The following is a 24,913-nucleotide window of genomic DNA, read 5'->3' on the forward strand; positions in this document are numbered from 1 at the left end:
GACTGGAGCTGGAGGGGCCTCTTCTAGGCTCACTCACATAGCGGTAGGAAGAAGCTTCAGTTCCTTTTCACACAGCTTTCCTTAGGTTATGTTGTTATCTGGCTCCCCCAAGAGCGAGTGATCTGGGAGAGATGGTAAAAGGAATGTGCAGTGCCTGTGTATTTATTTACTTATTTTAAAGATTTTACTTACTTATTTGAGAGAGATTGAGACAGAGGCCAAGAGAGCATGAGCAGAGGAAAGAGGCAGAGGGAGAAGCAGGCTTCCCACTGATGAGGGAGCCTGATGTGGGACTCAGTCCCAGGACCCTGGGATCATGACCTGAGCCGGGCAGATGCTAAACCGACTGAGCCACCCAGGCGCCCCATGCAGTGCCTTTTATGACCCAGCCACGAATGTAACATGCATTCAAGTGACCATCACTTCTGTGTATTCTGTCAGCCGCACCGACCAACCCCGAGACAGTGTGCGAGAGGATCGCCCAGTGGGGTGAGGGCCAGGAGGCAGGGAATATTCGGGGCTCTTTGGAGATGTGCTACCACAAGTAATAACGAGAAGTGAAAATTCAAGAACTACTATTCTAGGCACATTGCTTAGAAAGGTGGAGATGGGGATGCACGTGTGCCTCAGTCGATTAAGCCTCCAGCTTTTGATTTTGGCTCAAGTCATGATCTCAGAATCATGGGATGAAGCTCTGCCCACCGCAGGGAGTCAGCTTGAGGATTCTCTCCCTCTGCCCCTTTGCTTTCCTCCCCCTGCTTACTCATGCTCACTCTCTCTCTCAAAGAAATAAATAAATCTTATTTTAAAAGAAAAAAAAGGAAAGAAAGAAAGGTGGAGATATATACCAGAAGAAAGAGGTGGCCCCTGAGAGCAGGAATTAGGGAACCTGCTGGTTTTAGAAACTTTGTAGAATAACTTTAAGAAATAGTTCTGTGTTTTACTCTGATTTTTTTTTTTTTTAATTATGAAAACCTCCAAAGCACACAGCCATTTCATGTCCCCAACACCAGTAGACGAGCCACACATGGATTTTGTGAGGAGCTCATCGAATCTGAGTCAGTCTTCATCGATCCTTTGGTATTTGAAAGATTGTGTGATCTTGAAGGACAGCTTACAGATAATAAACGGAAAGCGATGAAAAAGAGACCTTAGTGATAGGACCTGAACTAGAATCCTTGAGTAAATGTGACCGAGAAGAGCTGATATCAGGTAGTGAGATGCTCTGGCATTTTACTAATGTGGAATCTGGGGGGTGGAGGGAGACTGTTTTGTTCTTTCTGAAGACTAGAAAGTTCTTAAGTGGAAATGTTTACGTGGCTGGAAGCTATAAATGGCAAAGCTTGTTAAAGGGACTATCCTTTTGGCAGATAGTTGGAAAGCACATCATGGGACTCCCCAGGCTAAGGATGTGTTTGTTGGGAGGGTTCGATACAAGTTGGAGGGAATCTGCCTCTGTCCCCATGTGACCTGAGACCTGTGGACTATGCGTGTGCGGGGCACCAGTAGTACACAGTACCAGTCATTTGAGCTGCTTGCTGCTGGGGCCATTTTCCTAAGAGGAACTCTGGCCTCCTTGTAGCAGCCCGCAGCCCGGTTGTTGCCCCCGGACCCCACAACACTTGTGCCCACCATACCCGCTCTGTCCTTCAGTGCCCCTATTCAAGTCTGGTCTTGTTTCTTCTTATTTCTTCCTGTCACTGTGTATTTACTCTTCTGGAGGAACCTACTGTCAGGAGTTCCCGGGTTCTTGGACAGTTTGTCTCCTCCATCTGCCTTTAATAAAACTGGGATCGGGATCATGTGTTAGAGATGTCAGGTCTCTGAGTTGGTGGGGAGTCAGGAACAGGGCAGTGAGACTGCATATAAGTAAAAACTAGCACTGGAAGCATTCGGACTTCCTTTTTTTTTTTTTTAACCATTTTAATGCCCATGAAACTGTATTGTTTGCGTTCCTCCCCTGCCACCGAGTATGTGGAACTGATCAGCTCAGCTGTCATGTACTGGGATGCCTCCGGTGCCATTGCGACAGGCAGGGGCTTAAGAGGGGGAAGGGGCCGGTCGGGTTTTGTATTTGCAATACTCAATATCTCTCTTTGTATTTCCCTTTGCCCACAGATTGGAGACCACAAATTCAGCGCCCACCGGATCGTCTTAGCAGCCTCCATCCCGTACTTCCACGCTATGTTTACAAATGACATGATGGAGTGCAAGCAGGATGAGATTGTAATGCAAGGAATGGACCCCAGGTACTCAACTTCTCCACTGGGTCTCTCGGTTTTCAGGTTCCCAGGCGCTGCTTCAGCCCCGTGCATGGTGCCGTTGGCGGGCCCATGGCGGGACATAGCACTGTTAGAGCGACACGTTGAATAGGAGCTAACACCAAGATATTTTTTTATAACGAGGACTGGGTACAAAGGTGGTGAAACGTTATCCTTTGCCCTTTTCTGTGCTAACCGTTCTAGCTGACGAAATAGTTTTCCAAACGAGGGTCTTGATTCTGTATTCTCCCCAGCCGTCTCGTACAGTGTTGGCCGTTAGAACTTCCAGCACTGATGGGAATGTTGTATTTTTACTCTCCAGAATGGTGACCACTATATGAGGCTATATGTAGCTACTGAGCACTTGAATTTTAACTGGTGGGGTTAAATAAATGAATTCTACATTTTACTTAATTTTAATTAACTTTAGCTTAATTTGAAATTGCCAGGTATGGCTCGTAGCTGCTATATGGGACAACACAGATTCAGAAAATGGCAAAATCGTGGTTATTGAATGGTTGAGAAAATTGAAGCCCAAAGAGGGCAAGCCCAAAAGTTATCCCGTCTAAATGCCTTTCAGTGTCCAAGACAGCCCTCCCTAGCAGGCAGTTCCAGGCCCCAAATGTCAGTGCTGCAAGGCTGAGGTAGTCTGCCCTAGATGAACTTTAGGGGCAGGAGGCAATACCATAACCGCTGAAATCATGTCATTCAGGCACTTACTTAACGTTGTCCTGACACGTAAAGTCACTTACTAATGGACGCTCTTCGTGGAAATACCTTCCTAATTACTGTATGAAGACTTTATATAAACCTATTCCATAGTATGCCTTTTTGGGCCTTGAAAGGGAGAAGGATGTTTATGTGACTGATTCTGTGTTTGATTTTGTGGCAAGTCTATGAACTGAGGCTGTCTGTTATAACCTAGGCTGTATCCAAGGGTCTGCTGTACACCTACCTATGTGCCTGGCACTGTTCGGAGGTCTGGGAATGCAGTAGCCGATGAGACACCCAGGGTGACTCAGGGCAATGACATTCTTGTTGGAGGAGAAACAATAAAGCAATGATTCTGTGACGTCAGCCAGTAACCTGTCATTTGTTTGCTGCCTTCTTAATCTCACCGTGGTGGGAACTAGGGGTGAAGGAGCCGGGAAACTGTAGTAACCTCTGGATGACTGCAGTGATCTGCCCCAGCACGTGGAGAGGTTTTATATCCCCACTGCAAGGCAGAAATCTCAGGCCAGCTACTTCTAAGCAAAGACACAGAAGGAGGTCTGCAAGGACACTCGTGCGCTCTCTTCTCTGAGGTCTGTGTCTGAAGGAGCTGTGCTCATCGTCTCTGTACAGTCCAAGGGCTTCATTTTTCAGAGGTAGACCGAGCACCTGTCATGTGTGTGGCTGTAAGCACTGAGCTATAGCACGGAGAAAACAGTGCCTCTAAGTGTGCCTCTAGTCCTGGGGATCGGGCCATAACCATAACCTCACATGTGCATGATAGGGCTGGCAAATGAGACCAGGGCAAGAAAAAAAAGTAAAGTGAATGATGGTGGGGGTCTGTGCTATTCCAGGGTGATCAGGGAAGGCCTCTGTGATGAGGTGACATTTGAGCCGAGACCTTTATTAAAGTGAGGGAGTGAGCCATCTGGTGAAAGAGCCCTCCAGACGGAGCAGACAGTACAGAGACCCTGCGGTGAGAATGTATTCGGCATGTTGGGATAGAGTGAGGGCTAGGAGTGGAAGGCGTTGAGGTCAGAGCCGGAGAGGGGCCAGACCACATACAGCCCTGAGACGGACCTGGGAATTCTTTCCCAGTGGGAATTGAAAGGCAGAGAAATTTGTCGGCCTCTCATTCTGGAAATGTATCCCAAAGAAATAATAAAAACACTATTTATGACAGCAGTAAGAAGTTATTAGCTATGAGGTCTACCAGTAAAGGAAATAAATTACGGCGTGTTTACATGTTGAAATACTGTATAGCAGCCACTAAAAATGATAAATGTGAAGACAGTGTAGCAGCATGGGAAAGGACTCAATAAGTATTATGTGATTATATTCGTACCATTTGTGCATGCAGGCAAATAGGCAACTGAAAATGAACCCAAGAAAGTAACCACTGTTGACTCATTCAGTAGTGAGATTGTGGGTACTTGCTTTCTCATTTTAGAATTTTCTGTAATAAGATTATTTGGGCCATGAAGACAGCTTAAGAAGTAGAATGAGTCTTCAGCTCTGGGGAGGTCATTATTCCTGTCAGATTCTCGAAGGGCCTGGGCTCAATGGATGTTAGAGCGGGGCCCACACATTCCCCAGGTAGGCGTGTCAGCTCTGCGAGGGCCAGAGTCTCTGAAGTGGCTCTTTCCTCCTTTCTCTAGTGCCCTGGAGGCTCTGATCAACTTCGCCTACAACGGCCACCTTGCCATTGACCAGCAGAACGTGCAGTCTTTGCTGATGGGCGCAAGCTTCCTGCAGCTGCAGAGCATCAAGGACGCCTGCTGCACGTTCCTCCGAGAACGGTGAGGCCCTGGACCTGGCCCACGGCGGGGAGCGCACCCGGGTCAGTCCTGGAAGCCCCTGCAAACCCTCTCCGTGAGGGAATGAGCCTGCGAGCTGACTCTTCAGATCGCAGCTGAGCAGTGCCCGGTTCTTTGGGGTGAACCTTTGAGGAACATATTTATGGACCCCTGCTTCTGCCCTCTCCTGGCCTGACATGCACCTCTTCTTCTGGTCCTCCCGTCTGACCAGCTGCGGACTTAGCTGGCTGTTCTTACCAAACCGATGGATTCCGTGCTGCTCACTCTTCCAGAGCCCATCTCCTTCTTTGTGTGGATCCTTTCCCCTCCTTGAATATCTTGACTTCTTTTTCCTTCAGCTCTTTAGGGGGCCACCCAAATTTCACCTTCTGGAACTCTCTGTCCCCCTAAGTCTTCTTGGAAGCAGTCACTGTGTGCTCTCTTAGGATAAGGACCATGGAGTATATCCTTACCTAGGTGTAGCATTCAGCAATGCCCCTTTGATGACTGAGCTGATAAGAAAGCTCTTTTTCCCCCTGAAGAGGGGGAGCTCTTAGCCATAAGGTCAAAGCTGCCCCTTAACCACTAGAGACTTGGGGGTGCAGGGTAGTGCTGGGCTTCACACAGTCTCTGTCTGTGGTGCTCTCTGAGGCCTGGCCTCCACCTGAGCTACTATGATCACCAGGTCCCTGGCCTGAAGACCAGCATTTTTCTTGTCTCAGATCTGCCCTCCTGAACCTCATTTCCTCTTAGAGCTGATGTCTCCCTCTCCTGGTCCAGCTCCACCAATCCAGCTCCCTCATCAGCTCTTTGGACCCCACCTGCTGTCCCTATCCTGCCCCCATAGTGCTCATGGACATCACCGAGCACTGCTGTGTGTGCAGCTAGTCTTAATAACCGTGGGTATGATGCTTAGCACATGGGGCAGTCTCTGCTGGGTGCAGGGTGAGTGGTTTCATCGTGAGATAGGTGGTCCTGTTTCAGGTTTTATAGATGAGACCACATAAAGACAGCATAGCCCCAGAGCCTGGCTTGACCCTATGCTGGGATGACTTCTGGGTCAGGCTGGAGGATGCATGTGAGGGTATGAGGCACCCTGGCTCTCCTACTCACTCTTGAGCTGCTTAAGGATGTAGACCAGTCTTGGTTTATCTCTCTGTCCCCACAGAACTCGGAATGATTAAGTAGGCATTCTGGAAATGATGAAGTTGGCCACTCTCACAAGGGGACAACAGCTCCACCTAGGGGCTTTCGAGGTCATCACTCAACACTGGACCCAGCTTTTGTTACAAAGCAGTGTCAACCAAAATGTGCTTAGAAAAGTGATTTTTAGACCAGTGGAGTTTTTACATGCATCAGTGACATTTTAGGAAGACGCACTTAAGCACAAAAGCCTGACATTATGAGTCTGTCCTTGACATTTTCCCATTCAGTCCTGCAAGATCCCTTCTGAAGCCTCACTTCACACCTTATTCCTGTCTTCATTCCTTCCCACAGACCCCAGAGACTTGACCTGCTTTCTGTTTTCCTTCCAGTAGTTACCATCACTGCCTCTGTTCCTTGGGGTGGTTCTCCCTGAGCCCGGCTGCAAAGTGTGTTAGGGGCCCCCCCACCTGTCCCCATCCCATGTGCTCATATTCAAAGATAAGCATGTGGGCCCTTCATCGTCAAGCTGTGATTACTAACGACTTGAGAGAAACCGTTCTGAGCAATAGTGGGAAAGATAGGATTTCCCAGAGCACAGAAAAGCTGTAAAGCTGTCAGAGTTTTCCATGAGGTTGGAGTTGATTTTTTTTTTTTTTTCTTGTGGCCCCTTTCCAAGTGTTCAGATGTATGGTCCTCCTTGTTTTTAGGTGAGCACTGGAGCTGTGTATTCCCCAAAACTCTTCTCTCAAAATTGAATCAGAATCTCGGATGCATCAGTGAACCAAGCCAGTAACTTACTTAATTCAGGTCACTGCTTCCTGCCTCTGATAAAGCATTACCTCTTACTGGTGACAAAGTCAAGCTGTGCTGCAAGGAAGGTGGTTGCTGGTTGTGAGGTGGCTAATGAAAGGTGTGGGTCTGTCTCCACCCTTGGGGTTCATTTTCCCTCTTCTCTTCCTCCTGCTCCTGAATGGGGCCCTCTCCTACATGGCAGCTCTCCCTCCTTCCCCACCAGCTGCCTCACAAGCAGGCTTCTCACATCTCATCGACATGAAAGCCCAGTTCAGTTGAAGGTGTGTTTTGCTCTCCTTATTAGGCCAAGCCAGTCAGAGACCCAAAGGCGAGGTACAGGAGTCCTAACCTGAGAGGGAGCAGATGGAGACGTGCACCAAGCAGCTACTTGGCCATCTTTCCCCACGGCTCTGGACTCTGTCCAGTTCCCAGTCCATAGCACTGAAGCCTCCTCTTGAGCTGATGTTGCTGTGGTTGGGGTCAGCGAAGCACGTGGTGTAGAGGCCCAGGGAAGGTGGAGACTCGCATCGGCCATATGTGTGTAAAGGCCTTTAAACAAGTCTCATTCGGTCCCTGTAAGTGCTCCAGGAGAAAGGTGGTATTTGATGACTGAGCTGACCTTCTGACCTTGAGCCCTGTGTTCTTCACTGGCTCTGCGGCCTTGCCTAGGTGTTAGTCAGTGCTCACACTTCCTGGCCTTTGTGGAAATGCACACAGATTTCCAAAGCACTGGACCAAACCAGTTCAGGCTGGAAGGGAAGCAACAGCTTGTGGAATTTAGATTATCCCAAAGGCAGGCTGGTGAGGGACTCTGCCCTTCAGAGACTCTGCAGCTGGGGGACAGTGGTGACTGTTGACTAGTGAATATAACTCTGCCTGTTACTTTAAGCAGTGTGGCGGGGTGAGGCGCCTGGGTGGCTCAGTCGGTTAAGTGACTGCCTTCAGGCTCTGGTCATGATCTTGATGTCCTGGGATCAAGCCCCACATCAGGCTCTCTGCTGGGTGGGAAGTCTGCTTCTCCCTCTCCCTGCCACTCCCCCTGCTTGTGCTAGCATGCTCTCTCTCTCTCTGTCAAATAAATAAAATCTTTAAAAATAAATAAACAAACAAACAACATGGCGGGGAAGGAAAGCAAGCAGTCTAATAAAGAAAACCTGGTCCTCCTCTCTCTGCCTGCCTCTCTGCCTACTTGTGATCTCTCTCTCTCTGTCAAATAAAATCTTTAAAAAAGAAAAGAAAAAAGAAAACCTGGGCACCTTCCATCCGATAAACACCCTCTCCCTCCCCAGATTATCAGTCACAAAGTCAAAACAAGAAAAGCCCATCCTCAGGGTCTCCTGCTGTCACCAAGATTTCAGAACCAATTTGGGTGCATTTGAGATTTTGTCAGATGTAACAGTAGTAAGAAAAACAACCACGATAAAAAATTAAGACAGTAGCTGACTTTACGCCAGGCACCATGCTGAGTGCTTTTGCCACATTCTGGCTTAAGCATGTCCACAGGTGTGGGAGCTGGCTAGCTATTGTCCTTACCTTTTTCCAGGTGAGGCTGTTATGGACACTTGAGGAGCCCTCCGTGTCACCTGGTGGGACGCAGGGCCCGAATGTACCCAGAGGGCCCCAGCAAGGGCAGGTCTGCCTCCAAGTTATGGGAACAGATACGGGGTTCACTCCGCACCACCGCTTTCTTGGAGAGGGCTGGGAGCACATTCTTAGTTTCTCTGAGCCTCAGTTTTCCATCTAAAAATGGAAATAATGATTGCTCTGTAGCGCTGTTGAAAAGATTCTGGCCGGAGAAGTACTGGGTGCACTGATAGTGCTGAGCGAGCGGTAGCTGCCGCTGTCATTCCTGGGTGTCCTGTTAGACCCGTAGAGTTTCTTGCCCTTGACAGAAGATGGAATGTAAGGATTCTGATGTTAGAGAAGTCATCTCTCTGCATGGTTTAATCTCTTATTCTAGGGGTACATAGGTGGCTCAGTAGGTTAAGTGGCTGCCTTCAGCTCAGGTCATGATCCCAGAGTCCTGGGATCGAGCCCCATATCAGGCTCCCTGCTCAGCGGAGAGGCTGCTTCTCCTCTCCCTCTGTCTGCCGCTCTGCCTGCTTGTGCTTGCTCTCTCTGTTTCTGTCAAATAAATAAAGAAAATCTTCAAAAATAAAAAAAAAAAAACAATAAACTCTCATTCTATAACTTCAGTGCCCTCCTGGGGAACAGGTTGGTGTTCGGCCAAGAGTATCAGTGGCCGGGGCGCCTGGGTGGCTCAGTTGGTTAAGTGTCTGCCTTCGGCTCAGGTCATGATCTCGGGGTCCTGGGATCGAGCCCCACATCGGGCTCCCTGCTTTGCGGGAGTCTGCTTCTCCCTCTCCTCCCCACTCATGCTCTCTCTCACCATCTCTGTCTGTCTCTCTCTTTCAAATAAATAAATAAGATCTTTAAAAAAAAGAAGAAGAAGAAGAATGTCAATGGCCTAAGGGAAAGCAAACAGGTTTTCCAGTGCGTGTTCTTCTACTGTCTTCATAGCTGCTTCCCAGGACTTCCCAGAGAGCTCATCCTACCTAGATGCACTGAGCACGAGGTCCAAGAGGCAGGGACTGTGAGGATAAAACTGTCTTCATTGTAAACCTTCACAACTTAGTCCCTGAGCAGTGCACCTGGGATCGTGTAGGGAGTTTTCGGCCAACCTGACAGCAAAGCTGGGTTTTCTGCATTCTGTCACTCTCCCCAGAACCAACCTGAGAATGATCAAAGATACCATTCTTCCTCTAACTTTTTTCTTTTCCTCTTTTCTTATGGCAAAAGTCTTCACCCCAAAAATTGCCTGGGCGTCCGCCAGTTTGCCGAGACCATGATGTGCGCCGTGCTGTATGACGCGGCCAACAGCTTCATCCACCAACACTTCGTGGAGGTGTCCATGTCGGAAGAATTCCTGGCCCTGCCCTTGGAAGATGTGCTCGAGCTGGTGTCTCGGGACGAGCTGAACGTGAAGTCAGAGGAGCAGGTGTGTAGAGCGTGGTAGCAGTGCAGGGCACGTGGGGGCTGCTGCTCTAATCTCTGTTTTTTCATGAAGACCGTAATGCATGTGTGGCTTGTTTATTATGGGTTTGTTTCATTATACTGTGTTCGTGTTTCATGAGAACTTTATATCCATTTCGGTGTCTAACATTCAGTGCATTTTTTTTTTAAAGATCTTATTTATTTATTTGAGTGAGAGAGAGAGAGAGGGAGAGGATGAGCAGGGGGAGTGGGAGAAGAAGAAGCAGACTCAGTGCTGAGCAGGGAGCCCTATGTGGGGCTCAGTCCTGGGACTCTGGGATCATGACCTGAGCTAAAAGCAGATGCCTAACTGATTGAGCCACCCAGGCGCCCCTCAGTGGATTTTATCAACATTGCACCCCTTATTCTTAGAGGTTCCAGTGATTTCCCATATTTACTATTAGAAGTAATGCTGCCACTGGAAATTAGCATAGATAACTCTTTAAAAGAGTCTTCTTCTAAAGGGGAGCAGAGCACTGGGGCAATCACTGGGGAGGAATATGAAGTTGGAAGGGATTGGTTTGTTTTTTAAGGTGGGAGAAATGGCAGTATATTTGACTACTGGTGGGAATTTTCCAGAAGAGAGGGAAGAGTCGGTGATGCAGGAGGAAAGGGAGAATGGCTGCTGGCATGACGTCCTGGAGGAAGCAAGAGGAGGCAGAGTCGAGAGCTTAAGGGGTGTCCCTGCTGGGAGCACCAGCACTCCCGTCCACCCCCACAGAAGGGAGAACCTCCACAGCCAGGGGCACAGGGAGAAGCTGGCAAAGTCTGCTGACATTCTCTTCTCTGCGTTTCTATTTTCTTAGCTGGGAATAAGGATCGGGAGGAGGGTGAGAAATGTGAGGAGAGATGAAAAGGCATGAGCCAGCCCTCTGGGAGCAGGAGAGGAAATAGATGACACCAGGGAAAGGAAGAGGGGCTTGGTGGGAAGTAGGGCCTGATGAGATTAGTGGCCACAAAGTTAGAATGGACCCACCAGGGGGTGCCTGGCTGGCACTTGATCTGGGTTTGTGAGTCTGAGCTCGATGTTGGGCATAGAGATTACTAAAAAGAATAGATAAACTTTAAAAAATAAATAAATAAAAAGAAAAGGAAAGGACCAGCCAGCTCCTGCAGCGGCATATGCTGGTGTGGGGTCCACTTATGGAGCTGGACCTCACCAGGGAAGAGACTTTTTCTAGATGGGTGTGATTAAGGGAGGAAGGTGCACAGCATGAGTGCTGAGGGCACCCACCCAGAACCCGCAGAGCCCATGCTGGGTGAGACGGTGGGGAGGAAGCAGGCCAGAAGGGCCCTGAGCGTGAGGTTGGGGGAGACGGAGCAGCGTCAGAGGCCCATTGACATTAGTTACAGAGGGGAAAGGATTGGAGGCAGTGGTGAGCACGGCAGAATGAAACCAATGGAAGGGGCAAAACGTTTGAATGACTAGGGTCCTCGAAGGACAAAGAAGACCTTTTGTGGGGTTCTCAAGAAGAGTGAATAAAGGAGAGCACAGGGTATTAGCAGTCAGAGAGGAGCAAAGGGCAATCCCTTTGGTCAGCAGAGGTGTGGTGCAGGCACCGGAAGAGGACAGAATAGATGTTACTTGGAGCAGAGGGTGGCCAGGACTGGACGGTGAAGGGCTCTGGTGTGGGGGTGAGATGCTCGGACCTGCCCCTGCAGGTGCTGGGAGCTCGTCTGCGGCAAGGTGTCCGCTGCTCCGGTCGCTGGGAAACCTAACCCAGGCCCCGGGCAGAGCAGCTCGGGACGCTTGCCATGTGGAGTCCTGGCCTGCCCGGAAGCTCTGCTTCAGCGGGAGGAGCCCCAGGTTCCAGGAAGCAAGCTGTTGGGAGGTTAGTCAGCTCATTTCCCTAATGTCCGAAGAACAGTAGGAAAGGGTGTCCCGAGTGTGGCCATGTGAGCGCTATAAGGTTTAGGGAAGAGCCTGTCCCAAGAGCGAGCCCTGTCCCGAGCTCTTCCACTAATGAACATGACCCGGGGCAGCTTGCTTATCGGTGATACGTTGGATCCAGGGTTCTAGAGGGATGTACCCTTGTGGCTGGAGCCCTTAGGGAAAGCTCCAGAGAACATCGATCTGGAACCAGGCCTTAAGGAAAGGGGGGCAGATTTAGATGAAGAGGAGGATATGAGGGGCCTTCAAGATGCAGGGGTATATGGGGACAGAGAAGTAGCCAGCCTGGGAGAGCAGAGGGTGGAGGGGGCCGAGGAGGGAAGACAAGTGGCCAGTGTGGTGACATGCAGAAAGGAGGAAGGAACCACTGGCAGCTTTTCATTAGGAAGACATAAGGAAAGCCGGGAAGCTGTTACAGTCACTGAGGCTTGCCTTTCAGGAGGCTGGGCCAAACGGGGAGATTGGGGAAGCAGAAAGCAGTGACTTCAGGAGACAAGCGGGAGGAAAGATGGAGGGGCCCAAGGGACTGCCTCCGTATAGGGAGTGCAGGGGTTGAGATTGGGGGCCCGGGGATGTGGCCCCAGGAGCGAGGGGTTACTAAATGGCTTGCACTGTCCGCCACGGCAGGTCTTTGAAGCTGCGTTGGCCTGGGTCAGATATGACCGGGAGCAGAGGGGGCCGTGCCTCCCTGAGCTGCTGTCCAATGTCCGCCTGCCCCTCTGCCGGCCCCAGTTCCTGTCAGACCGCGTGCAGCAGGATGACCTGGTGCGTTGTTGCCACAAGTGCAGGTGAGCGAGGCCGGCCCGCTCAGGACACTCAGGCGGAGAGGGGCTTGGGCACCCAGGCTGTGTGTGTCCCAGCTCAGGGGCGGGAGAATTTGACACGATCAGTCCTAATTCACAGCATACAGATTGGCCTGCCTTGGGTCTAGACCATGGAAGAGCCCAAGTCGATCCCTTGGGCAAATAAATGTGCCATGAGGGGGCATGGACGCAGAAGGGGCCTCCTCTCCTGCACTCCCCGAGGATCTCCTAGCATCTACGGGAGCTGACTTAGTGGTGACTCCCTGGGGCTCCTCGTTGTCTCCAGTAAACGTTAGTGCACTGGCCTCAGGTGGGTTTGGGCCTGTCTGTAGTGATAGGCAAGGGGGGAGGAGGTGTTTACTAGCAGGGGAAACTTACCCAAGGAACATCAGTGACAACGTGGCATAGCAGAGCTCCCGAAGCAGCCAGGAAGGTAGTAGCCATATGGGAGGGTCATTATAAAAGTAGAACAGCAAAGGAAAATGTTCACCTTCTTCCAGACAGCCTGTCATACTCCCAGCGAGTTCAGAGGAAGTCAGTGGCTGTGTGTGAGCCACGTGAAGGCGTACGGCAGGAGGGGTGGAGGTGTGGCTGCAGGTAGGGGGGCCCCGTGATAAACAGTCCAAGAGGGCTGTTGAGTTTGAACTTCGTTCTGAAGGCAGCAGGTAGCTATTGAAGATTCTTCGACAGCTTAGGCGATAGTGTGGGGGGTGTGGAATGGAGAGGCAGGACTGGAGGCAGGGCAGTCGGTCAGCAGCAGTCGGCTTCTGCCACAGTCTAGGTGAGAAATGGCACTTTGCAGGGTGCAAGCCAGAGGGATAGGAAGGAAGAGCTGGGTCTTGGCAGACAGGATGCAGGCTGCTTCTCGAACTCCCCAGTGCCAGCTGTCGTAGCCACTACCCTGTTCTCCTGCCAGAGTGTGCCTATTAGAAGATAGTCGCTCTGATTACTCTGCTCATCTCGCCCCTCCGATTCTGAGCATGTTTCAGTAGTTGTGCTTCCGCCTGGACTCACCTGGGTTCAAGACCAAACCTTCCAGAATGCTTCTCGTTCAATGTTTCCCCTCCAGTTGGGGGTGGGGCGACCAGACTCGGAAATTCAAATGCAGACCATGTGGGGAGGATACCGGGCTTTGTAACATCCTGCACCTTATTCCAGGGACCTGGTAGACGAAGCCAAGGACTATCACCTCATGCCGGAGCGCCGGCCCCACCTGCCGGCTTTCAGAACTCGGCCTCGCTGCTGCACGTCCATCACGGGCCTTATCTATGCCGTGGGGGGCCTCAACTCAGCAGGTATCTTGCAGCTCCCCTTTGCGGGGCCCTGTCTCGGACTTTGGATGAAAAAGCACCAAACAACCTAGCCTGGTCCTCTGGCTCCCTTCCTCCGTGTGTCGCCACCCTGGTCCCTCCTGATTGACGCAGCTGCTCTGCTGTGCAGTGAAAGGGTGTCAGGTGTGAATACCATCGAATCAGAGTATCAGAGCTAAGTACCAGCCCTGGAGAGCGTGCAGTCCGAGACCCAGCTCTGTTACCTGCTGCCTGTGATGAGAGTCACATTTGGTCATATGGATCTCTGGGGTTAGACTGAGTCTGTCACCATGAGAAGGGAAATTCTCCAAATACACAGGGTTGCCTCTACCCATAATCCCACTTTCTCGCCACCTGCTGCCTCCCGTGCAGCGCACGCAGGCTTTCGAGTCAGCATGTTCTTGGCCGCTCATCCAGCCAAGTTCTCAGGCAAGCCCGTGAGGCCCCCTGCCCTCCTGCACACCCAGGCACAGGGAGGGCAGTGTGGACTCCTGGATCTTAGTGGCGCAGTGGCAAAGGGCGGTGTCACTTCCCACGTGAAGGCCAGGCCTTTCCTCAGGGTCAGTCCAGGCTCATGGAGAGGGGCAGGTGGTGGGCAGTCATGGGCAGTTCTGTTTCTAATTGAAGGTTAATGAGAGGTGGGTGCTAGTCTGCTTACCCTATGCTTGTTGACCTTGTGTCCTGGAAAAGGGACAACCTCAGCTGGTAGACGCTGGGGTGTGGTAGGTGTGAAGTGCCCCACGGTGGGATAGAACAGGGAGGAGATGATTTTATTTGATCCAAAAAACACCCTGTTGTAAATGTCAGGGTTGGACTCATCATTCCTGGTGACTGTAACTACCATTTGTTGAGCACGTAATGTGTTCTACAACTATGTTAAGTGCTTTTCTGCCATTTAATCCTGACGACAGCTCTGCCATAGAGATTATCTCCATGTTGCATGTGAGAGTAGAAGATGGGGATACAAAGCAACTTGCCCAGGGTCACATGCTAATAAGTGAAAGCAGCAGGGGAACCCAGGTTCTTCCCCCTGGGCATGCCCCCTGCACTGTGGGGAGAGTGTGTCCATTTCCCTTCTGCTTTGGCCTTAAGCGGGTGGAATTCCTCATTGTAGCTTAAAACTAAACGCTTCCTGTCTGATTCTGATTTCCCTTAAAGAATTAGGTTTGAGGTTAGCACGGCTGAAGCGTCTTAGTGGGCCCATGTGGCTAGAGTATTTCTGTGGGAAGAGCCGATAGAGCCAAGTCAAACGTTCCATGTAATCAATGCCCAACAGCTGTGATCTAAACACGTGGTCTCATTTGTTTTAATTTGAGTAGCAAATTTTTATGCAGGTGATTCCCTGAATGTGGTAGAAGTGTTCGACCCCATTGCCAATCGCTGGGAGAAGTGCCATCCCATGACGACAGCCCGCAGCCGCGTCGGTGTGGCTGTGGTGAATGGGCTTCTCTATGCCATCGGGGGGTATGACGGCCAGCTGCGGCTGAGCACCGTGGAGGTCTACAACCCAGAGACAGACACGTGGACCAGAGTGCGGAGCATGAATAGCAAGAGGAGGTATTCCGGAAGCCACTTGGGCAGCCTGAGCGCACACACTGAGCATCTGGGGAGCACCATGCTAGACGGGCAGGGGCACAGAGTAATACAAAACACATGCTGGCCTGGCAATTTCCTGTGGCCAGGCCAGCCACTGCCAGCACCTCCCCGGAGCTCGCCCCCATCTGCTCCAAAGTAAAAATCCTTGCCTTGTCCGTTGAGGAGCTTGGGGAGAGGAGACACGGACATGGGGAAGTTGTATTGTTATTTAAGTGTCAGATAAGGACTGAAACATATGTTATGGTAGATTTCCAAAAGGGAAAGAAACTGGATGGAAACATCCGGAAGATTTCAGGTAAAAGCTGGGATTACAGGTGAAACTTGAAGAGTAAGGAGGGTTTAACTTTATTAGTGATGAAAAGACATGAGCGGTATTGTCCTTTATACTCTCGCCCCACCCCCACCCCTGGATCCCTGTCACACCCGCGCTTCTCCCACCCTGCGAGTACATGAGCCATAGCAACATGCTTCACTACAATCCCCTCCCTCCGCCAGGTGTGAGCACATAGGTGGACCGGGTTTATGTCTCTTAACACACTCGATACTTGTCTCCTCTGTCACTTGCCTGCTAGATTTTCTGAAGAGGAGTTGGAGGGGCAGTTTGAAAACGACTGGGTCAGATGCTCTTTGAGGGCATTTCTGCTTTGTAAATTCTGTGGCCTAAGCATTTGCCTGATAGGCCCCTTTGTCTGACCCTGCTCTGGTTGTTGTGAGTATAAGATCAAGTGACTGCCTGTGTGGTGAGGAAGAAGAAGTGTCAGGCCAGGAGGCACTCATACCATGTTTTGCAATGTTAGTGTGTGGCCTTGAGTTGGGAGGAGTCTGCCTTTGTACCAGTAAGACCAGATTCACAAAGGGTCACAGTAGGTTTGTTTGGGAAGAAAAATTTGTATACATGATCTGCTCCTCCCTGAGCTAACACTCTCCCGGTTCCTTCCTCCCCATACCTCAGTGCTTCCCTTTTCTGTCCTTGGGCGTCTCACAGCCTTCTGTGGCCTCGGATGACTCATTGCTCCATTTCCCCAGCTGTGAGTGCCTTTTTTGCTTTTACTGCAGCCCGTTCTTCTCTGGGTGTCTGCTCTGGGCAACTTCCTTGCTTTGATGTCACAGAGTTTGGAGTGTTGTGTGGGAGGAGAGTCCTCCGGGCATCCCCTTCCCTTCTGTGGTTAATGCCCTCTTATTAGCAAAGACCCGGCTCCGTTTCATCCCTTTGAAATTACAGGCTGCCAAAAACTGTTCTGAGTCACTTCTTTCCTACCGTCCCACATGGCTCTCTGTCCTGCTAGTGGTGACAAGCTCCTTCCTGCCATCATCCTTCCCCTTGCCTGCAGTGTTCCAGGCCATGCTTCCTCTGGTGGACCAAGCAGGCCCCCTCCGTCTTCACACTGGCTTTATCACCCGGTTGATAGTTAACCTCACTCAGTTCTATGGCTCTTCTCCCTCATATGGGTGTTGAACTCCTTTGTTGTTACTTCTGTCCACTTCTGGAAGCACATGACAGTGTCTAGTGAATTTGTGGTCTTCCCACCATCCTTGCCTGAGGCAAAAGTCCTTTTCCTCTTCCAGGCCAGTTGAGGGGGTCTCTTACAGTGTCACTCGAAGGGACATTACGGGGTTCAGCTTGGTTTCCTGTGTACGTTTGAAAGGTGGCAGTTAAACCTGGCATATTTTATTTTCCTATTTGTCAGCCACCCAGATTCATCTTGAATCTTCTCCAGCATCAGATTTGAAAACAGTGAATCGGGCAGCTTGGCACACATGTCTAATTTCTCTTCAGGCATTGTGTAGAACAGATTTTCTGATTATGCCAGACCGCTGGGTCTTTGATCTGGGAAGAGGGGGGCACGATGGGCAGCGTGGGAGTGGGCTCGTCTCATTTAAATCCGAGGCATGCCTGTCACTGGGCAGCCCAGAGAAGGAGCCAGCCTCCCCAGCCACGACTGCTTGTCTGTACCGTGAAGGTGGTGCCACTTCCTTGGCAGGTGTGGTGGGGGGGGCGGGCAAATGGTGAAGGTAGAGGACCTCCATCAGTGCACAAGGGGAGCATAGCGTCACCCACAGGGACAAAGTAGGGGCCGTCAGTGCCACATCTGTCATGAAAAGACATCTGTCAAACTTCGCAGTGAATTAAATAGGAAAATCAGGCTAACACAACAAACCCATATTGAAGCCCTGTCCTATACAAAGCACTACACGAAGCATGGTCAGAGTCACACAGAGGGAGACCCTGTCTTCCAGGAGGTCCCCACTTGTTAAAGAGGCGATAGGTGACTTCCCGGTACCCCCAGGCGCCAGAATGAGCCCCTGCGGACAGGAGCTTTGGCTCGCTCAGCACTGTGACTCTAGGGCCCAGGACAGCACGCCTCCTGAGTGCCTCATGGGACGCCAGGGGTGAATGAGTGACCATGACAACGACAAGGCCTGAGATAAAGAAGCTGCTCTGGCAGCGTGGGGCCAGGAGGGACTGATCATTGCTGAGGCAAGGACGGCTTTTTGAGCAGGAGGGAGAGGACTTTGACGTAATGAGACCTTGAGCACATCGAAGTAGATGAATGTTTCAGATACATCCAGGGTGGAGAGGGCCCCCGAGGGAATCCCAACAGGGGGCACTGCAGAGCAGCTGCTTTCCCCTCTGTTCTACACTTAGTCTCACACGTGGGATTTGGGTCTGCTCTAGAAAGAGGCTGTGGTGGGCAGATGGATCTCCAGGCAGCGTGCAAGGCTGGCCCAGGAGGTCTGAGGCCCGTCTACATGACAGCTCTGTCTTTTTCAGTGCCATGGGGACGGTCGTGCTGGATGGACAGATCTACGTCTGTGGGGGCTATGATGGCAACTCTTCTCTCAGCTCTGTGGAGACCTACTCGCCTGAGACAGACAAGTAAGGAGACCTACTCGCCTACAGCTCCCCTGGGAAAACTGCAACTGGTTAAACAGACAGTATGAGAATTAGAACTTCAGGGTCTTAATTTAAACTTCTCAAGGATACAGAGTATCTTACCATTTCAGTCCCTATAGTACTTTGCATATAATAGGTATTTAATAACTTCTAGTTCCTGAATGCAGGATTGACTAAATTTTAAAAACAAACAGTAGTCTACCTAGGTGGTTGAAGATGTTTACTTAACAGTGTGTACTTCTTTGTTAAATCGCCCATTTTAATAGAAATGCAAGTGAAAGGAAATGAGGAATAAATGAACATCACTTTCCCAAGTAGGAGAAGTATGATTTGGGTTGGATGTGATTTAGGGGGGCAAGAAATGTTACATCGGGGATGCCTGGGTGGCTCAGTTTGTTAAGTGGCTGCCTTCGGCTCAGGTCATGATCCCAGTGTCCTGGGATTGAGTCCCACGTTGGTCTCCTTGCTCGGCAGGGAGCCTGCTTCTCCCTCTGTCTCTGCCTGCCGCTCTGTCTGCCTGTGCTTGTGCGCGCTCTCTCTCTCTCTCTCTCTCTAACAAATAAATAAATAAAATCTTAAAAAAAAAAAAAAAGAAAAAGAAATGTTACGTCGTCGGATAAGCTTGGAAGGCAATGATGTCTGTACCACCAGAGTTCTTAATTTCCATCAAACATAGTAACAATTTAAAGACTGAAAAATTCCGCAGTAAAGAAATCTGTTGAATCTCATCTTACATAATGCCTGTCACCATCTTATTTTGTGGACTACTCTTTGGAAAACAGCTGGCAAGTTTAGCCCGAATTTTTCATTTCAGTATTCGAATCTCCAGTTCGTTGAATGGCTTCATCCGAATGCTTTTCAGCCAACATCCCATTCACTTAACCAACTTACTGTGTGTCAGGCGGGGTGTCTGAGATCCTTAAAAGTAGCAGCTGGTCTGCTGGGGTCCCGGGTACATCGTGATTAGCCTACCCTGTGGGGCCTGCCTGGACCTCTTGGGTGCAGGGCAGGGAGCACCTTCCTCTCTACCACAGCTGGCAGGGAGCGGCAGGGCTGCAGGGATGACTTCTGAGAGGAGGCCCATCACGGACAGTGGGAGATGTGCATTGTAGGCAGGGAGACAGCACGAGGAGAGGCCCAGAGGAAGGAAGGTGCTCGTTGTGAATGAGGAGCCGGCGTGGGTGGCACATGGCAGGAGGGGAAAGTGCAAATAGGTGAGGCCTGAGAAAAAAAAGAACTGCACAGGGAACTCAGACTCTGCCCTGGAGGAAACGGTGAGTAGCCACCAGAGGGGCATGCCACACGGCGTCGGGATGGGCGGGATCTGAAAGCCAGGCCTCCTGTACAGAGGCTGTGGCAGATTGTGCGAGGGGAGGCCCAAGCTAGGCCAGCGGTAATGGGGGTGGGAACAAGCAATGACTAGAAGGCTGGCCAGAAGGACTTGGTGACCACAGGAATGTTGAAGATAAAGGAGAAGAGGGCCATGAAAACATTGAATCTGAGAAGGACAACTAGATGGCCGGTGGTCCCATTCCCAGGACCAGGCAGGAGTAAGAGGGAGGGGACTTGCCTACAGAGGTGGGGAGATTGTCCAGGGTGAGAAGGAACACTGTACGGTTTGCCCCACCCCTTCCAAGCTGCCCTGGGAGGACAGCAACACTGCATCTCATGGCTTCCCTCGTCTGGCTCTTTCCTGCAGGTGGACAGTGGTGACCCCAATGAGCTCAAGTCGCAGTGCTGCAGGGGTGACGGTGTTTGAGGGCAGGATCTATGTGTCGGGCGGCCACGACGGGCTGCAGATCTTCAGCAGCGTGAGTGTGGGCTCCCCTGGGGCTAAGGGCACTCACTCCTCCCACCTTCAAGGAATAATTCTGTTTTTAAAGATTTATTTTGAAGAGAGATCACAAACTCAAGTGGGGTGAGGGGCGGAGGGAGAGGGAGAAGGAGAGAAGCAAACTCCCTGCTCGGCGTGGAGCCCAGCGCAAGGCTCAGTCTCACAACCCTGAAAGATCATGACCTGTGCCAAAATCAAGAGTCAGGTGCTTAACCGACTGAGACACCCAAGTGTCCCCCACCTTTGAGTGTAATTTTGGAAGGCAGTTTTTTTAAAGAAACTTCAGCCTTGCTGTAACTGTGCAGAGCGTCATCTAGGGAGGTTTCTGGCCGCCTGCCATGCGCTCTGAGATTTCTTCCGAGAATGGAGCCAGTGTACGCAGAGGAGGGGAAGAATATAGCCGCGCCGTCCCCACCTCGCCCCTCTCCGTTCGCCACTGAATCGCTGCCCAGAGTAAGCGCAACTATAGACAGTGCGGATTTGCGATTAGTTGTATTCTGGATAATTTATTTGAAATTACATTTATTCTTTTTTTTTTTTTTAAGATTTTATTTATTTGTCAGAGAGAGAGAGCACAAGCAGGGGGAGCAGAGTGAGAGGCAAGCAGAGGGAGAAGCAGGTGCCCTGTGGAGCAGGGAGCCCGATGGTGGGGCTCGATCCCAGGACCCCGGGATCATGACCTGAGCAGAAGGCAGACGCTTAACCCACTGAGCCATCCAAGCGTCCCATGAAATTGCATTTATTCTTTAAAAAAACCTCAGCTGCCGTCTAGTAGTAGGTCCGTGACGTCAGTCAGTGCTGCACTCCGGACAGATTTCAGGAGACCCTGCTCTCCTCCCGCCCCCGGCACCCACAGGAGTGCCTCCTCGGGCAACGCCGCTGTTTCCCGGGAAGTAGGACAGCAGGGGTCAGAGTAGGTGCTCTCTGTGCATTGGCCCAGGAGCAGGGGTGCCGCTGCGGAACGTGGGCATCAGGGGCAGTGCGCGGGCCTCTCCCTGTGGGCTGCCTCTGGGCGCCGTGAGGCCGCGCCACGTGCCGCACCCGAGCTCAGGCTCTGACTTGCGGCCCCGGGCTCTCCGCACCGCAGGTGGAGCACTACAACCAGCATACGGCCACCTGGCACCCGGCCGCCCCCATGCTCAGCAAGCGCTGCCGGCACGGGGCCGCCTCCCTGGGAAGCAAGATGTTCGTCTGCGGGGGCTATGACGGCTCCGGCTTCCTCAGCATCGCCGAGATGTACAGCTCCGTGGCCGACCAGTGGTGCCTGATCGTGCCCATGCACACGCGCCGGAGCCGGGTGTCGCTGGTGGCCAGCTGCGGGCGCCTCTATGCCGTGGGGGGCTATGACGGACAGTCGAACCTCAGCTCGGTGGAGATGTACGACCCGGAGACGGACCGCTGGACATTCATGGCCCCCATGGCCTGTCACGAGGGGGGCGTGGGTGTGGGCTGCATCCCCCTCCTCACCATCTAAGGCAGAGGGGGGATGTGGCGGGGTAGGGATCTGGTACAAACGTAGGCGCTCCCTTCCAGGGACAGGCCCTCTTGGGAGAGGGGGTAGACCAGAAGACGGGGTGAATGTGAGCTCGCTGGAGGTACGGCTTTTCCAGGTGCTTACATCCTCCCTCAGCGCGCTGCCCTGGGGACCGTCAAGCCTAGGTCACCAAGGTGCACCGCGTGGGGCAGAGCCCTTCTGGGTTCCGCAGCTGGCGACACGGGACTGCTGTGCTGGTCCACATGTACACAGGCTCCATCCAAGGCCAGCTCCCACCTGCCACTTGCAGAAGGCCTGCCGTCTGACACTCCTCACCTGCTCTCCAGCCGTGCTGTGGCCAGTCAGCAGAGGAGTGGCTCTGATGGCCCAGCCTATTGGCAGCTGGGCTGCGGCTGGGGGAGGAAGGATGGACTTGGGGTGTCCTCGTTGCCTGTGGCGGAGGCGCCCCAGCACCGGGCTGCTTGCGCACGAGCATCTCTTCCATCTGAGGGCACAGAGGACTGGGTCCTCACTGCTAGGTAACCAGGGAGAACAGAAGCTCTTCCCATGTCCAGCTTCGGGATTTCGGTGAGGTCTTTTCATCTTGTTGAGGAGCAACAAGAAGAAAAAGAAAAAAAAAGATACTTGAAAGAAATCGAAGGAAATTGAAACAAACACTTGAAAGAAACTGGAAAGAAAAGTACTTTTTTTTAAGTGAACTTTCTTTGGGAGAAGAAAACGTTGAAAGACACTAAAGGGGAACACGTGTCTCCGTGGAAGACCGCCACCACGAGAAGGGCGGCGTCCGCTCCCACGTTCGGGTCCCAGGGTCCTGAGGCCTTGCACGGCACTCGGGGTCGCCTCTGAGCCCTTGCGTGTCCGGGCCCTCGCGTGTCCGGGATCAGTGTATTCTCCACTGGTCCTCTAGCAAGGTGCTCACGGGGTTTGCATTCACACCCACCATCAGAGGACTTTTTTTAACTGTAGGCTTAGTAAGTGGGCTGCATTACGGCCGGCCGCTCTTCTAGGTGGGAGTTCCCAGCTGGTCGCTGGAGGCTCTGGGTGCCCCTGTGGTCACCTCCCACAGCCACCATGGCACTCACTCAGATTCCCCACCCCCACTTTGATTCCTCATCTGACCAGCAAAGAAAGAGCAGGTCCGGCCGGATTCTCGCCTATCTATCTATCATTCTTGGATCGTTTTCCTCATCGTGATGCTTCTAGGGTACATTGACCGTTGGTACCTCTAGAACCTAACCAGGGACTTGGTCCTTCCACCAGCCATGGCCAGCTTGGACCAGTAACCTCGTCTACTCCTCCAGTCCACTGCTTTTCCATCCCCTCGCCAATTCCAGGGGCCTGGCTTCCCTCCAGCCCTCGGCAGAACGACCAGCAAGGTGGGCCTTTACATTCGAGCAAAGCCGACTTTATGGCAGAGAACTAAAGGCCGAAAGAATCTCTTGCTGCTGCAAAGAACAAGATTTTATATTTTTTCCTCTGATCTTAGCAAATGACCTCTTGAAGAGACTCCATGCTCCTTCCTTCTCCTCCCTGGACGGGACCTCGGTGTCGCACAGCGGAACCCGAACAGGAGGACCCTTGTGTTACCAGTGCACTGGGCAGTGGGGCTGTCCTTCAACTGCTGCTGCCAAAATCTGGTTTTCTAAAATGCTTCCAGTACAGACTGAAAGAGGATATAGTTCCTTTCATGCAAGACTGGCTCTTAGGGCCCCATTCTCCACCTGGCTGGTTTCCCGTCCCTTGATGCCTGCCTGGGGTGACCTGGAAGCGTGTTCAGAAAGGCACAGTGTGGAGCCTGAGACGTCTTTCCCGCCCCAGCACCACAAGGTTTATGAGTGTGTGCAATCGCCATGTATCCAGAGGGAAGTACCTTTGTTACCTGCCACTGAGGAGCTGGGCCTCTGCTACAAGCACTTGAAAATGATGTTTTTATTTTAAAAGACTCAGCAGTCTGATATAGTTGAGCCTGGGCTCGTGGTGGAACCCCAGCACTTCTCAGTCCCTTTCGGTCTATCTACAGAGGTAGACTCGGAAGGCAGTGGGATCTGTGTTTCCTGTTAGAGAGATGTGTGTCTGTGCCCATCTTGTTATAAGCCCTTCTGTGAACTAGAAGCAGTCCCGGCCAGCCCAGATCACGGAGGGGTTAAGGATCAGTGAGTGGGCTCACGAGCAGGCCTCCCAGCTCCTCAGGACGGTGGCACAGATTTTGCCATTGAGGCTGATAGGTCATTTCCCGCACGATCTGCTGCTCTCGTAGTAACCTCCCAAACTCCACTCCCATCTCCTGGTGCGGAAGGTACACTGCTGCACCTGAGGCCCGTGTTTTGATCTGGCTGAGCTCTGAGCAAAAGTGAGCCAACACCAACATTTGCACACTCTTCCAACGGTCGGCTCCGTGGTCTGAGGAGGATGTTTGCAAATGGCTGGGCTGGCTCTTTGGTGTTGGAGCCTTTCCATGAGCCCCAGTGAAGAGTCCCCACCCAAGGATACTGTGAAAAGGGTGTAACCAGCGGGTGGGGGAGATGTTGTGCTCAGTGGACCATCTCTGAGCACAGGACTGTGGCACTCACTGTCCTTGGGCCTTTCCCCTTCCCAGATAACACACGGAGCCTTGTCTTCCAGGTTTCACCTGAGATCAAAGCCAGGTTGGGAGCTGAAGACCAGCCTTTTGACTGGACCACAGAGATGGGAGTAGGTAGCAATTCTGCTCCTCCCACCCCCCACCAAGTCATTGTCCCCCAGCAAATCTTTCTTCCTTTTATTTATAGAACGCATGTCTTTTGTGTTAAGAAACCAAAGAGAAATAAAGAGTACACTCCTAATACCTTCTTGTCCTTTCTTGTTTTATTTTTTAAATATTAGAAGTAAATCATCTTTTCTTTGCCTTTCAGTGAAAAAATACACTGGACAATGTAAAAATATTCCTGTGAAAATAAGAGAGGAGCCAGATGTATAGCAAAAGCAGTCCTTGGAGAGACATGTGTATTTTATAAGAATGGGTTCGGGTGAAAAATACACATGTTGCATACTTGCTGGTGTCCAAATCAGCACTCCTCTCGGCTTTCCCCTTTTCTTCACTCAGAGCCATAAAACATGAGTTCCCTGATGGAATGCGGCTGCCCCATTGACTGTCTAGAACCAAAATGTCCAGCTCCTTTCTAAAACTCTGGGCCAGAAGTGCTTAACCTTGGTGCACATAAAAGGTACTAGAAAATTCTTTTTTTTTTTTTTTAAAGATTTTATTTATTTATTTGACAGACAGAGATCACAAGCAGGCAGAGAGAGAGGAGGAAGCAGGCTCCCTGCTGAGCAGAGAGCCTGATGCAGGGCTCAATCCCAGAACCCTGGG

The 24,913-nt window shown here is 51.5% G+C and overlaps 1 protein-coding gene across 2 annotated transcripts in view; it reads left to right on the forward strand.

Moving 5' to 3' along the window:
• Positions 1-24,388, forward strand: part of LOC111144200 (kelch like family member 18) — a 54,385-nt gene extending 29,997 nt beyond the window's left edge. The window contains exons 2-10 of one of the 2 annotated variants that reach the window (XM_022498411.1): positions 2,119-2,249; positions 4,631-4,771; positions 9,506-9,704; positions 12,258-12,418; positions 13,592-13,728; positions 15,063-15,300; positions 18,113-18,217; positions 19,935-20,046; positions 21,157-24,388. In XM_022498411.1, the coding sequence (XP_022354119.1) occupies positions 2,119-2,249; positions 4,631-4,771; positions 9,506-9,704; positions 12,258-12,418; positions 13,592-13,728; positions 15,063-15,300; positions 18,113-18,217; positions 19,935-20,046; positions 21,157-21,543 (1,611 nt within the window). In that variant the 3' untranslated portion in view covers positions 21,544-24,388. The remainder of the gene's footprint in view (positions 1-2,118; positions 2,250-4,630; positions 4,772-9,505; positions 9,705-12,257; positions 12,419-13,591; positions 13,729-15,062; positions 15,301-18,112; positions 18,218-19,934; positions 20,047-21,156) is intronic. The other variant, XM_022498412.1, reaches the window with a different exon arrangement.
• Positions 24,389-24,913: the final 525 nt, after the last annotated feature.

The sequence above is a fragment of the Enhydra lutris genome, unplaced genomic scaffold (assembly GCF_002288905.1).
Source record: "Enhydra lutris kenyoni isolate GAN:26980312 unplaced genomic scaffold, ASM228890v2 scaffoldscaffold10, whole genome shotgun sequence".
Taxonomy (NCBI): domain Eukaryota; kingdom Metazoa; phylum Chordata; class Mammalia; order Carnivora; family Mustelidae; genus Enhydra; species Enhydra lutris.